Consider the following 13,352-nt stretch of genomic DNA (forward strand, 5'->3'; position numbering starts at 1 on the left):
GGTCCCAAGCTTGGCGTGTTTTTCAGAACGTTGTGATTTTGGATCTCACTCTGTTGGCAAGGTTTTGGATTGCATTCTGCAATCAGGCACTGTCGTGCTGCATGACGCAGTGTGGCATGGCCAGAACTGGTGGCACTGTTATCCTTTCAACCACTAGTACTTCTCGCTCCCAGAGAGGCGGTTTCATGAGCGGCAGAGTGAACTCCATTTTCCAGGTGCTTGGGAACAAGGGTCTCATGTTAAATTTTGCAAACCTACCAGAGGAGAGTTTGGGTGAGGGAGTGGTGTGAGCTAATTCATCCGTGCAGCCCCAAGAGCAGCAGTGTGTGGTTACGCGGCTCCAGCTGTGGTGTTGGCTGCTCAGCACCCATCTGAGCCTGTCTGCACTGCTCCGTTGCACTGTGTGGCCATGTTCTGTGGCTTTTATTAAATCCTCCTTGCTGCATGGGTGAAGGCATGAAAGTTCCTCTGACTGGTGAAGGTCTGGTGGCTCTTATCAGATGTTAAATGACAGAACTGCGAGTCCCTGTGTGCTTGTGCTTGCCTGCCCCGGGCGGGGGACGCTGCCTTGCAGACCTTGCTCTGCGGCTCCTAATGCAACAGAGCCGTGCTGAATCTTCCCCGAGCACGGTGCGTGCCATTTTGTGTGACTAGGTAACTCCGTGGCTCTGAGCATTCGACTTCGGCATGGGGGGAGGCTTTGAGATGGCTCCTCTTCACCATCTTAAATAGTAGCGTGCTTTTCCAATTCCGATGTGCATTTTTTGCCGTGGATGGCAATTTACTAGACAATGCACATTTTGCTTTGTACTACAATCCAGGGGGCCTGGGCAGGGCTGCTTTGGCCACTGCTCATGAGCAGAGCAGCATGAGTCCTCCCAGCTCCCCACATCCCGGGGCCTCAGCCCTCCTGCCTGCTTAGCACAAGGTGGAAGTTTTTCCTGCTACCCCCACAAAACACTGCTTTTCAGTGATTTTAGAAGGAACCCTTCCGTTTACTGTAAATTGGTTAAATTGTTCACTTGTTCTTTTTAATCCAGCTTTTACAAGTTTTTTTTTTCTCTCTGTCAGCTTCTCTCTCAGGCAACATGTTGTTTATTGTTGTCACTGAAAGAGTAAGAACAGCTGAATTTGGGACAATTCATTGCTCTTTGCAGGGAAGAATGGCTGCATGCTCTGCTGGGGATTTTGTAGGACACGAGGCTGCTCTTAGCGGAATGGTTCCAGCTGGGACAGAAGGGGCTTATCCAATGAGTTTGGTTTTAGGGTGGCCAGAAGATGAGTCTGGAGCCAGCTCTCCATGCAGATTTCAGACCCCCAGACTAGGGAAGCAAAGGTACATGGGGCACCGCACCAGGAGTCAGCCAGGCCAGATCTCTTCCAGTACTTCTGCATTGTCTGAGCACTCTGGTTGTTGCTGGCTCACTGAGTACTGCTCTGGCAAAGCCTGGTCTAGCAGAACTGGATCTTGATCTGCAGGATTAGTTGATGTGAACTTGGAAAAATGATGCTGGAGGCACGTGGCAGCCTTGGTGCTCTCACGCCAAAGAGCCAGGGCGTAGCGAGGAGCTCTCCTTGCAGCAGCAGGCCGGGGACATGCTGAAACGGTGGGCGAGGCTGCCTGGTCAGCCAGCTTTGTGGATGCTGTTGTCCAGGGGACTGCATGTGCAGTGTGATGCAACGCTGCTTTCTTGCAGGAAGCTGCGTCTCTTCTCCTCTCATGAGGGTTGTGCTTCAGATGGCTTTCTCCTGAGGGAGCAGAGTCCTGTGTGCCTGCTGGTTTTTACTTGCATTTACCTCTGGTTTATATTGCATAGGTTGTAAAGCCACTCCAGTCCATGTAGGGGAAGGAGCAGGGACTATCTTCATCTTTGTCTTGTCTGGAATATCTGCTCCTATGCATGGGGTCACTCCAGCATAGCTGCCCTTATAAAACCCAAATAGGGAAAACAAGCCTTAAAGGGGAGTAGCTTAATTAACTAGTGCAAAAGTCTGCGTGTGGGGGGAGAGGGCAGACAGGCCTTGGGACTGGAGGGTGAAGTCAGCACGGCATGTGGTTCCCCTGTGGCACTGAGCCGTTTCCAGCCTCTCTCCCACCCGAGATGGCATTAGGAATATGCAAGAGGGCAGCTGCCTTTGAGGTTGGTCTGTGCTGCCCCTTTCATCTCATCTCTACAGCAATTAAGAAAACTGCAGGCATGGGATTGCATCCCTGGCACCATTTGCTTTTTTCCTTTGTAACTGTAGAGGGAGTTTGAGCCCTGCACAGAGCAGAGCTCAGGCGTCCTCTCCCAGGCAGTGCTGGACACATAGCTCCTCCTCTCCAGCCTGCTGCCCCGGCCGGCTGCATCCGTTTGCCCAGTTTGCTCAAGCTGCTGAAACGTGAGGCCGAGAGGGAGATGGGGCTGAGCAGGCATTTTCTCTCAGCTCCATCCTTCCTTCTTCCACTGGCTCTGCAGAAGCTGCGTCTCAGACCGCCGGTGCCTTCCAGCATGTTTGCTGCCCAGCAAGTTCCCCGTTTTGTTCAGTGAAAGAAAATGGGGTGAAGTGGCTTTTTTAGCTAGTGTTTCTGGCCTGGAAACCAGAGCTGCCTTGCCAGCCAGACTTATCCAATCTCTAGCTATAACCTGCCCACCTCCACCTTCCGTTTCCAACCCATGAGCAGACAAATCTACGCAGGAAGTCAGAGATTCTACTTTGCTTTTGGCACTGGAAGGCAGGTTCCTGGTTTTAGTGATGAAACGCATGGTCAAGCTGCAGATGGTCATGTTCTTTCTCACACTCTTTTCTGGCTACCAAAGGTGCAGATTATTAATAAGAAGCTGGACTTTAGCAGCGTTCAATCCAAGTGTGGCTCAAAGGATAATATCAAACACATCCCAGGAGGAGGCAGTGTGAGTACTTTCACACTTTCAATGCACTATAATAGTTCTTATTATAAGTGGCATGTTGTGTACACTAAACTGCCAATGCTATCTGCAGCGACCCTGCCGTCAGATAGCTATTGGTGACGTGCAATGACTCTTTTCTGGCTACCAAAGGTGCAGATTGTTAATAAGAAGTTGGACTTTAGCAGCGTTCAATCCAGGTGTGGCTCAAAGGATAATATCAAACACATCCCAGGAGGAGGCAGTGTGAGTACCATCACACTTTGAATGCACTGTAATAATCCTTACTATTAGTGGCATGTCGTATACACTAAACCGCCAATGCCATCTGCGGCGACCCTGCTGTCAGATGGCCATTGGTGACGTGCTGTCATTTAACCTCATTAACCCAGAAGACATGGTTAGATGAACCCTAACAAGTTCTGTACATGCCTGACATGGACAGAACTAACTGACCCGTGTAGAAACCATGTCTGTAACAAAACATCCTGTTAACCCAAAGGTTTTACACTACCTGGAAGGCTTAATGCCTCATTGTCTGCAGGATGGGTGGCCTCTAGCAGACAGTGACGTAGTTGCTGATGCAGTAGATGGATAGATTCTTAAGCAAACGCAGTCCTCGTTGCTTAATGTACTGCTAAATTGCACGTGACTCTGCACAACCTGTGAAAGCGCAGGTTCCTGCCCATTCCCATCAGGCAAGTATGATCCATCAAATACTAAGCTTCTCCGTGCTAATGAATGTGTCTGGTGTATGTTAGGCAGCGCCCATGGAGGCTGAGCCTGAAGCGATACTGGGTTAATTGATCGGAATGCCGGCATTTCCAGCCATTCTCCGATAAATAGCCAGAGTCAGCTTTCAGTTACTGTGCCAGAAACCTGGAGAGACTCCACAGAGGTTGGTGGATTTACACCAGTCTCTCTGGAGACAGAGTTTGGGTCCAGGAAAGATGACGGACCAACAAAGGAACATCACTGAGACCCCAGACAGTGCGACCTGGGCTCTGTGGTTGCCTGGTCTGCAGCCACCTGAGGAAGCTATCTGGTGCCCCTCAGATGTAGCCGATGCATTTTCTTTGTGCTGTTCTTGATCTCCGTGGGCGCCCTCCCTGAGAAACTGAGCATTGCAGAGGGCTTGGCATGTGAGCATTGGGACATAACTGGGTTTGCAAACTCCGTCTTAAATTTGATGTCATTCTGCATGTATTTAATGAGCCAGAGGAGCTGCTTTGCGGAGGTCAGACCTCTGCGAAGCAGATTTCGTGCTGGTTCTGCTCTTCCTTGCCCCAGGGTCCTGCACTGGCTGGATTGCCTGGTGCGTGGCGGACCACTTGTTACACCAGGAGTTAGTGTTCATCACCAGTCGTCTGTGCTGTGGCTGGTAATTAGTTTCAGCAAAGGGTAGTGAGCTCATCCTTTTCTCCACTGAGAGCTCACACCATGGGCGAGCATTCGCAGCTGCAGTGTGGCTGCAGTGGGTTAAGAATTATCTGGATTTTTGGTTGGAGGTTGTCATCCCTCCCCAGGCTCTGCCAGCAGTGAAAATCGCGTGATCACTGCCGGCTGCGTTGACACAGAAGGCAGCAGCTTAGCTCCGAGTGCGGGTGCTCGGAGCAAAGCCATGTGCTGACATGGCCAGAGCGTGGCTGCACAGGCTGTCCTGGTGGCAGAGCTGTGCCTTGGGGCTCCTCCGATAGAGGGGCAACAAGACACCACCAGGGCCCGATGGCCGTCATCTCTTAATCCTCCACGACGCTGTCAGCGGCGCCTGCCTGCCCAGCCATTGCTGCTTCAAGAAGAATGAACTGTTGCTACAGTAACCTGGGTTGGTATCTATTTTTTAAGCCAGTGGATGCTCTGACAAGGTGATGCATTAGGCAGAAGTTGACTCTAAGCATTGCTGCTGCTGAGATGTGGCATCCTCAGGTCTCTGGCACTGGTTTCCCAGGCAAGCAACTCTGTGCCCCTTTTCCTTTCTTGCTAAAATGGGGAGGACCCTTCTCTGCTCCTCAGCAAGGATGGTAAGGGTTAATGGAGTCTTGTCTGTAAAAAAAGGGAGCTGGAATGAGAGCAGAAAGTGTTTCAGTTGCTGATTGCTTGCTCTGGAAATGGGAGGTCTTTCAGTCCCAGGTCCCAGTGGTGCCCAAATTGCTCATAAACCCTTCGGGGTCATGGCTGGGTTGAGAAAGGCGCCAGCTGTCCTTTTGGGGTCTGCTTCCTGCCTCCCGACTGAATCTAGCTCTCCTCCTGCCCAGTGCGCTAAACATGTGATCTTTCCCCAGCGCTGTCTTTGTGTCTGTGTCTGCGATGTGCTTCCAGACCCTAGGGTTGCTTTTCTCCCCTCTCTCTGTCTCCTCTCTCTGTCAAATGTGCCTTTTGGTGTGTGTGAGCATCGGAGACAAGGCAGGCCCGTGTGCACGGTGCTCTGACCCCGTGCTGGTGGGATGGTGGCATTGAGCCGCTGTTCCCCACTCCTTTTGGAGGGGGGGGAGCATCCTCATCCTGTGTGATGGAGGGGGGGAGTGTTTCTCAGTGGCATGCACACCCACGGTCCAACACCTAGCTCTGAGGGCGATGGGGCCAGTGGATGTGGGGCCAACATGAAGGAACTGAAGGATGGACCTTCATCCTAGGGCTTTTGAGTCAGCACAGGGCGCTCAGGTTGATGCAGAGCAGTGGCTACAGCGAATCCTTCATGCTGGCTTTTGACCACATTGGTCCAGAGGCTGCCTGGAGGAGCCAGCTCCTCTGCAAAGGTCCCTTTGGTGCTGGCATGTCCTTCCTGAGGTGAGAGCAGTACCCCTGCTGTGGCGCTTGGTGAAAGCCCAGAGAGCAGCGTATGCTCGCCTTGAAATCCAGGCTATTACCGAGAGCCAAACACTTCCCAGTGAGTAGGAACCAGCCTTGAGGTGTTGGTGATCCGACTTCTGCACAGCCCCACTAACTACATCAATAGCTGATTCACACACAGGTGTGAGTCCAAAACCAGGGTCCAAGGTAACTTCTGGGGGTATGGGGATGTTTTCTCACCCCCTTGTCTCCTGCTCCTGATGTGGCTGGTGTGTACGTGCTGTGGTTTGTCGTCCCTGACGCGCCTGGTGGTCCCCGACCTCTCCAGTCATTGGTGTTTTCCAGCGTGGTGTTTAACCGCTAATATAACGACTAAACAGCTTCACGTTAACCGTTCCTCATGTGTGCGTCCCGTGTAACCCGGTTGTCCGTGCGCAAGAGGCCGCCGGCCCCAGGCCCAGGCACGCCACAGCGCCGTGGCCGGGCTTCGAATGGGGCGGTTTAAGTGGAATTGCTGGAGCCTGTGTTCAGAGATGTAATGGGTGAAGCAAATAAAAACCAGAGCACGATGTCATGAAATAATGTTGTGGTTCAATATAGTATAATTGCCATTTTAATTTATGTTATGTGAACTCCTGCCAGATATTTAGACTTTGCTTTGTCTCTTTTTTTTTTTTTTTAACCCTTATTTCCGTTACAGCATTTTTCAGAAATGCATATTTTGGTCACTCTTTTTAAAGTTCTGTGCACATTGATCATTTCTGTTCTTTCAGTTTTTGTGGACATAAGCTTTATGTTTTACACCAGAAAAGGTATTTATTTTTTACGTTTTCTCTCTGGTATATCTCCTCCTTTTGGATGATGTGTATGCAAATCTTAATTAATTACCACTCCACTTTCTCTCTCACTTAAGCACTTTAAAATTGCCTCTACTTCCCCCCTCTGTGGAGAGGTGATCTTGTGCATGCTGACATGTTAAGAGAGGCTACTGCACACGGGCATTAATGATCTCCCGTTTCTGATGACAGTTTCTTTGGTATTATTAATCTTACTGGGGTTTAAGCTGTCCTTTCCCTTGAATCCAGATCAGGTGCCGGTGTGTGTTGTGCCTCCCCCTCCCCAGGCTGCCCGCGGTGGCAATAAACTCATCGCCTTTTCATTTCTTGTACGGACAGGTTCAAATCGTTTACAAGCCAGTCGACCTGAGCCACGTGACATCCAAATGTGGTTCCCTGGGCAACATCCATCACAAACCAGGTACCCTCTGACTCCGCAGCATCCACCAGCGCTGGGTGCCGGTCCCTGAGAGCTACCGGCTGCGTCGTGGCGTGCAGCTGGAGATGGGGAGAGGGTTGGGATAGTGCAGGGAGCGAGGGGAGGCATGTGGGATCTGGTCTGGTCCATGGACACCTGTGTCCGTGCCAACGTGTTGCTGTAACGGGAACTATTCAGGAATAAATAGGGGGAACTACTGGTGTTCAGGGGAGTACAGTTAGCTCCCTTCCCTTGGCTCTCTAAACATTGGGAAGTCTGTCAGCTCCGCAGTATGCTTTGGAAAGTCTCTTTACCCTGGTTCCCACTTGCCCTGGCTCCTGGGTTTCCCAAATCACCCTCTTGCTGCTGTGTTCCTGGTCCTCAGCCTCAGCAGTGCTTTGGTTGAGCCGCCTCGGAGGGGCAGCTCGGACCTGAGCCCTTTCTCTCCAGCCTGCACTGGCTGGCACAGGAGCTAACCCCGCTCGTGCTCTTCTCTTCCAGGTGGTGGCCAGGTGGAGGTGAAATCTGAGAAACTGGACTTCAAAGATAAGGTGCAATCGAAAATCGGGTCCTTAGATAACATCAGCCACGTCCCTGGAGGAGGAAATAAAAAGGTAAAGCGGCACTGGGTCGAGAGCAGGCACGCTGGTTCTGCTGCAAGTGTGTGTCTGCCCTGTGAGCAGGATGCAAGCAAAGAGTGGTTGAAGTCTGGACTCGGAGAAGGTCCTGCTCACCCAGCCCATCTTTAGCCCGCGTGGCCTCTCCTCTCTGCTTACCAGGCAGCGCTTCTTCCCAGTGCTTGAAGCCGTTTGCTGCCCATGTTCTAGCGTGGGGTGGTCTGTGCACACTTGTCCTTCCGAGGGCAAAAGGTGCCCTGCCCAGGGCCAGGCCGCTCAGCCGCTGCCCAAACAGCCGGCTCGTCGTGCTGCAGGCGGGCAGAGCCCAGGGCTCCGGGGCTGCCTTTGCAACCTGGAGGACATTTGCTGGAGCACAGCTGTGGCAGAGCTGCGAGGGTGGCAGTCTCTGTCCTCTTCTGGCCCGTGGCCACCTGAATGAGTGTGAATGTAAGTGACACCTTCTCCTATGGTTTCCCGCTCTTTCTCGTTCTCTGAAGTTTGTGTGGAAATGTGTTTGTGTCTCAAACCTTTCGCGTTAAGGGGTGCCACCGTCGGCGACTGCCTTTGTGCTCCGCGTTGCCAGTTACTCCCAGCATCGTGGCACAAAGATGGCAGCTCAGGGTGCTGCGTGGGTGTTGGTTCCCCAGTGAAAGCGGAGCATCAAAGGCTTAGCTTTATTTAGAACAGGTGACTTTGCAGTAGGCCATCACTTCAGAAGAAAGGTGATCTCTTCTTACTTCAAGTCTTAGTCTCTGAGGACTCTGTGTAGGGTGTGGTGCGCGTCTTGGGGGGATTTAAATTGAAAGACAAAAGCCGACCAGGTCAGGTGAGATACTGAACTCGGGGTGAGCCGGTCCTGCCGCAGGCTTTGATGGTTACTTCACAGTAAGTCTTAGCTAAGTAAAACACCTCTACAGCCTCGCTCCAAGGACAGCCACGGCCCTTGCAGGCAGGGGAGCAGGGAGATCAGGTAAGCACAAGAGCTGAGACTCCAGCCTGGTCACATGCATAGTTGAATTTCTCCAGCGAAAAATGGATTTTATCTTGCATGTTTTTCAAACACTTTTTTCTCAATGGAAGGGGAATATTCTGCTTCGGCTCCTGTATTTTGGCACTTTGTTCTTGGCCACGTTTTCTCTGTGCACCTCCCAGCTCTTCATCTCCCAGCTGGCCTCTGACTGAGGGATCACTTGACTTCCTTACCCTTCTCTCACTGCTGCTACGCATCAGACTGCCCTGTGCTTCACTAAGCCCATTTTCATCGTTTTTATCAGTACAGTGATGATTCTTTCATATCCTGGCACATTCACTGGGCCATAGTTTGAAGAACTTCCCTTTTGGAGGGGCTATTTATTTGCAAAGGTGTGACCCAGCAGCGGCATCACCTGCCTCAGCCTTCCTGCGTGGCAGTTGCCCATAAACTGCCTAAATCCACACCTGGAGGAGGTGGTTGGTGTAACTTGAGTTCAGATGCTGGCGCAGATGCTTCCCTTGTCCAGCTTGTTCCCATTCTCACCTTGGCACCAGGGACCATCCTCGGGCAGTGCTGCTCTGAGGTGGGACGCTGCTCACAGGGAGGGGACAGGACACGGCTGAGCCCCGTCAGCCCGCCACATAGAGTGGCTGTGGGTGGCTCCGCTGCCCCTTCCCCAGCCTTTCCCACATCCCCAGTCCCCTCGTTGCTCTGTGACACAAACGATCCAGATTAGGGCGCATAGTCCGCAGCTCTCCAGGCTGAACGCTGGCTCATGCGCCACTCCCTGTTGGGTCTCCCGTGGGGAGCTGGGGTGCTCTGTGCTCTGCCAAAGTACCTGTGCCAGCAGCGTCCGCTCTCCTTTGCTGAACACAGAAAGCTTTCCTCCCCGTCTCCAAACGCAGTCACTATTCTTCCTGTGAGCCAGTGAATGTCCCTGTTTTTCAGATCTTTTTCTCCCCAATTTTCTATTTCTTTTATTTTTTTTGTCTTTTTCCTTCTGGTTGACATTTATTGGATCTTGTTTTTCGTTGCTGATGCGTTTTTTGCACCCCACCGCCCTGGGCGGGTTTCTTCACCTGTAGAGAGAGAAAGGCAAGGAAGACAAGACCCGTCCCCAGGCTGCTCGGACCCCGAGCCCAGACCCTGCTGGGCTCCAGGCCCTGGTGCTGGAGCCACCCGCCCCCCCGGAGAGCCAGCTCCCAGCCTTGCACTCGGCTGGGGAGGGCACCAGTAAGTAGCAAACCTGATCCACTTCACCTCCCCTCCCTGGCCCTCGCGCTCGCCGGGAGAGAGGGGTTTGGCTCATGGGAGCAGCGTTTTGAGCCCAGCTGGGCCGTGGGTTAAGGGGAAGGTTTATGCGCCGTATGGGGATCCCACCCCCTCTGTAAATCTCTGCCGGGGGAGTGGGAGCAGCCCAGGTTGTGCCGTCTGAGTCCTGTGCCCTGGACCCACCGCCACACCGGGCCAGGGCGCTTGGGGAGGGTTTGGCAGCGTCCCGAGATGCTCCAGGCCTGCCGTCCCCTCCGGCTGCGCCCGTTCCCTTTGTGGGCTACTGGAAGGGACGTGCCTGGGGACTGGGGGCACTGGGGGCATCAGGCCAATGAACTGTGCTTTCCTCCCAGCTGCACGACGGCAGTGGCCGAGTGGACGGTTTGCAGGTAAAAACGGCCTCTCCGGATGGTGTCCCGCATCCTCCCCGCTCACCGCCCTCTCCTCTCGTTGCAGATCGAGACTCATAAGCTGACTTTCCGCGAGAACGCCAAAGCCAAGACCGACCACGGCGCCGAAATCGTCTACAAGTCCCCCACCATCTCCGGAGATGCCTCCCCGCGCCGCCTTAGCAACGTCTCCTCCACCGGCAGCATCAATATGGTGGACTCCCCCCAGCTCGCCACGCTAGCCGACGAAGTGTCCGCTTCGCTGGCCAAGCAGGGCTTGTGATCGGGGCATGGCGGGCAAAGATGAGAGAAGACAAGGGGAAAAAAGAAAAAAAAGAAAGAAAAGAAACAAAAATAATAATCTGGCCTTCTTCCTCTGTTCCTTTTACAGCTGCTTCCCCATCCCCTAACTGGTTAATGATTTAACCTGCTTTTACTGTTCATTCAGCTCTAGCTCCAGGACTTCAAAATCAGTGACACTATGAGGTACAAAACCTCCTCTCCCCCTGCTCCTCGGAGCGCACAGCCCGTCCCCGGCCCCCGCTCCCTCTCCCCGGCCCCGCGCGAGGTCCCCCACCGTCCCGGGAGGGCGGGGAGGGGGATGGAGGGGGCAGCCACGGCAGGACGCTGCCCCGAGCGCCGCAGCGCAGGGCCGGCTGCGGGAAGGGGACGTGACCTTCCCACGCTCGTTCCCCTAGCGGTGCCTGGGCCCGAGGCCTGGCGTGCAGGCGGCACAGGCAGCGGGCGCTGCAGCCAGGGACTGCAGGGAGGTGCCCTCCCTTTCTGCATTAAATTTGCCTGCTGATTTGGAAGAAACCTTTTGTTTTTACCTCCGAAAGCCGAGATGTGTATGAAGGTAACTGCCAGGTATCCCCTAAACCCGCTCTCAGCTCCGGCAGCTGGAGTGCTGGCGACGCCGGGGTGTCCCACTGCGGAAGGGGCCCTGGACGGCTGTTCCCCTCTCCGTGGCTGTGCTGGAACCGCTGAGTGGATGAGTAGAGGCTTTTCCCCATTCCTTTGGCAGCCCCTCGTGTCGTAGAATAGATTTGTCTGTATATGCTTGGACCGTGCCAGGGTGATTGTTTTCATAAATGAGCATGTGTTTAAAAAAAAAGGATATGCTGTAAGTAGTTTTGAGCTGCCCCGCGCCGGCTCTGCTGCAACCCAAGGGGGAGCTTTGCTGAGCTCCGGGTTGTGCCCAGACCGGGCGCCCATGGGCGGCCCAGCACCGCATGTCTGCTGGGCCCGTGGGTGGGCGCAGAGCCCCTGCCCCGCTCCCTGGGGAGGGCCGGGGGCTGTGGCGGGGCTCCCTGGCGCCGTCACCTCCCGGGGACGCTGCACGAGGGGCGCGCGCAGCTCCAGGGCTGAGATGGCCCCTGGATTTGGGTGCAGCTTGTAACATTTTTTGGGTTGTTGTTTTGTTTTTTTTCCCCTGCAAGGTCAGCTAAGAGATCACGGAGGCGGCAGCTCCATGGCTCTGCTGTTCTCGTGCCACTGGCAGCGGTAGGAGACAACTGGGAGGACGCGAGGGGAAGGCGCGAGGGGGGCTTCAGCTGCTGCATGTAGGCAGCTCCCCCCGGCCCCAGCCTGTGCTCGGGGGGGGCCGCTCCCTGGCGCTGACCCCCAGCGCGCTCGCCTGGTTTCAGTCTGCAGCGTGTCCCCCCCTCGGGGGGGGGGTGTGTGGTTGTGTGTCTCCTCCACCCAGCACTGGCACCCCCAGCCCCACACCGGGGGGGGGGAGATTCAGGTCTTCTGCTGCTTTTGTTCCTGTGGCAACCCAGGGAGTGTGAGGGGGTGACTGGGGCCGTGCTGCGCCCTTGGCTGGCCCTGCGCGCCCCTTCCTTCCACAACCAAAGAGGCTGAGGTGCCATCGGTGCAGCTCAGCGCGCGTCCCCCCGCCCCACGTCCTCCCCAGGAGACACCCGCTGGCCTGGTGGGGTAGAGCCGGGGACGGCAGAGGGGCCACAGACCGTGCCCACCCAGGTGCCTGCGGCAGGGAAAGCCATGCTTTCCCAGGGAGGGGCCAAAATCCTGGTGTGACTGGCATGGCGAGGGGTCCGGGGGGCTGGGTGCCACCGAGGCTGCGCTGGCCGCTGCAGTGCGGGCAGGCAGCGTGTCCCCCCCGGGCAGGACCCGCTCCAGCCTTAGCAGGAGCTGCTGGACCTGCCATGCTGCTGCGGCCATCGCACACCCCGCACGGGCGCTGCAGCGTTGTCCTGCCCGGCGCTGAGGAGGAGGGGTGGGTTGGGGGGATGGTGGTCGTTTTCGGGGGGGGGGGTCCAACCATTGTCTCCGCAGCCCCAGGCGCTGCTCTACTGCTGGGAGAGGCTGGGCCAGCACGAACAAACAGGTCACACGAAAGCCCACGTCCCGCTTGTCACTCGCTCCGTTTCAGTTGACGCGCTGATTGTAAGAGGCTGTACGCCGGCCTGTGACTGTATCGGTGTCGGCTGTAGGAGCCGCTGCGGTTATTTTTGTCCTTTGTAAAATGAGCAAGTGGGAGAACCACCGACCGCCCGGCACCCCTCTGCCCCTTTCCAGCTGCAGGAGGGCGCGTAGCTGAGCTCGCCCACCCCCAGCGCCCGAGGGACACCAACACCCAGGGCCGGGGTGGCCTTAGTGCGCCAGGGAGCGGCGTCTTCCCGCTGCGCCTGTCCTCGGCTGAGACACCCCCAACCCTGTCTGCCGCCGGGGGTCCCGGGGCAGCCCTTACACCCACCACGGTGCCCGCTGTCCCCTTCCAGCGGCCCGAGCCACGGCCCCGACCCCGCGTTCAGACCCGGGCCGGTGGGTTACCACGAGCAGCTGCGCAGACTGACCCGTGGCTTTTCCTTTACTCCACACACATCTTGGTCTGAAAAGGGTTAAAACTGGCACTGATTAAAAAAACACCCCATATTTCTGCACTCAAAAAAAAAAAAAGAAAAAAAAGAAAAAAAAAAGTTATTAACTGAGTTTCCGGTGCCCGACTGCCGGTGGTGCTGGCAGCCCCGCGTCCCTGCGCCGCGCCGGGGCGGGGAGGGAAGGTTTGATCTCAGTGTATCATTCTAGCTTAGCTTCTGTCTGTGGGTGTCCATAGTGTATCGTGCGTTTTAACAACTGGTTTACACTGTTGCCGTAAAAGTGAATTTGGAAATAAAGTCATTACTACAATAGCGGCCGCCTCTGT

General features: G+C 55.1%; 1 protein-coding gene across 14 annotated transcripts in view; it reads left to right on the forward strand.

Moving 5' to 3' along the window:
* MAPT (microtubule associated protein tau) overlaps positions 1-13,338 on the forward strand; it is a 53,174-nt gene extending 39,836 nt beyond the window's left edge. For 9 of the 14 annotated variants that reach the window (XM_064473603.1, XM_064473609.1, XM_064473611.1 and 6 more), the window contains 5 exons: positions 2,802-2,894; positions 3,042-3,134; positions 6,854-6,935; positions 7,434-7,546; positions 10,251-13,338. In XM_064473603.1, coding sequence (XP_064329673.1) covers positions 2,802-2,894; positions 3,042-3,134; positions 6,854-6,935; positions 7,434-7,546; positions 10,251-10,466 — 597 coding nt within the window. In that variant the 3' untranslated portion in view covers positions 10,467-13,338. Of the gene's footprint in view, positions 1-2,801; positions 2,895-3,041; positions 3,135-6,451; positions 6,491-6,853; positions 6,936-7,433; positions 7,547-9,607; positions 9,756-10,250 lie in introns of those variants that run through there. The other 5 variants (XM_064473612.1, XM_064473616.1, XM_064473608.1 and 2 more) reach the window with 4 other exon arrangements.
* The last annotated feature ends 14 nt before the right edge of the window (positions 13,339-13,352 follow it).

Source organism: Phalacrocorax carbo, chromosome 25, assembly GCF_963921805.1.
Source record: "Phalacrocorax carbo chromosome 25, bPhaCar2.1, whole genome shotgun sequence".
In the NCBI taxonomy this organism is placed as follows: domain Eukaryota; kingdom Metazoa; phylum Chordata; class Aves; order Suliformes; family Phalacrocoracidae; genus Phalacrocorax; species Phalacrocorax carbo.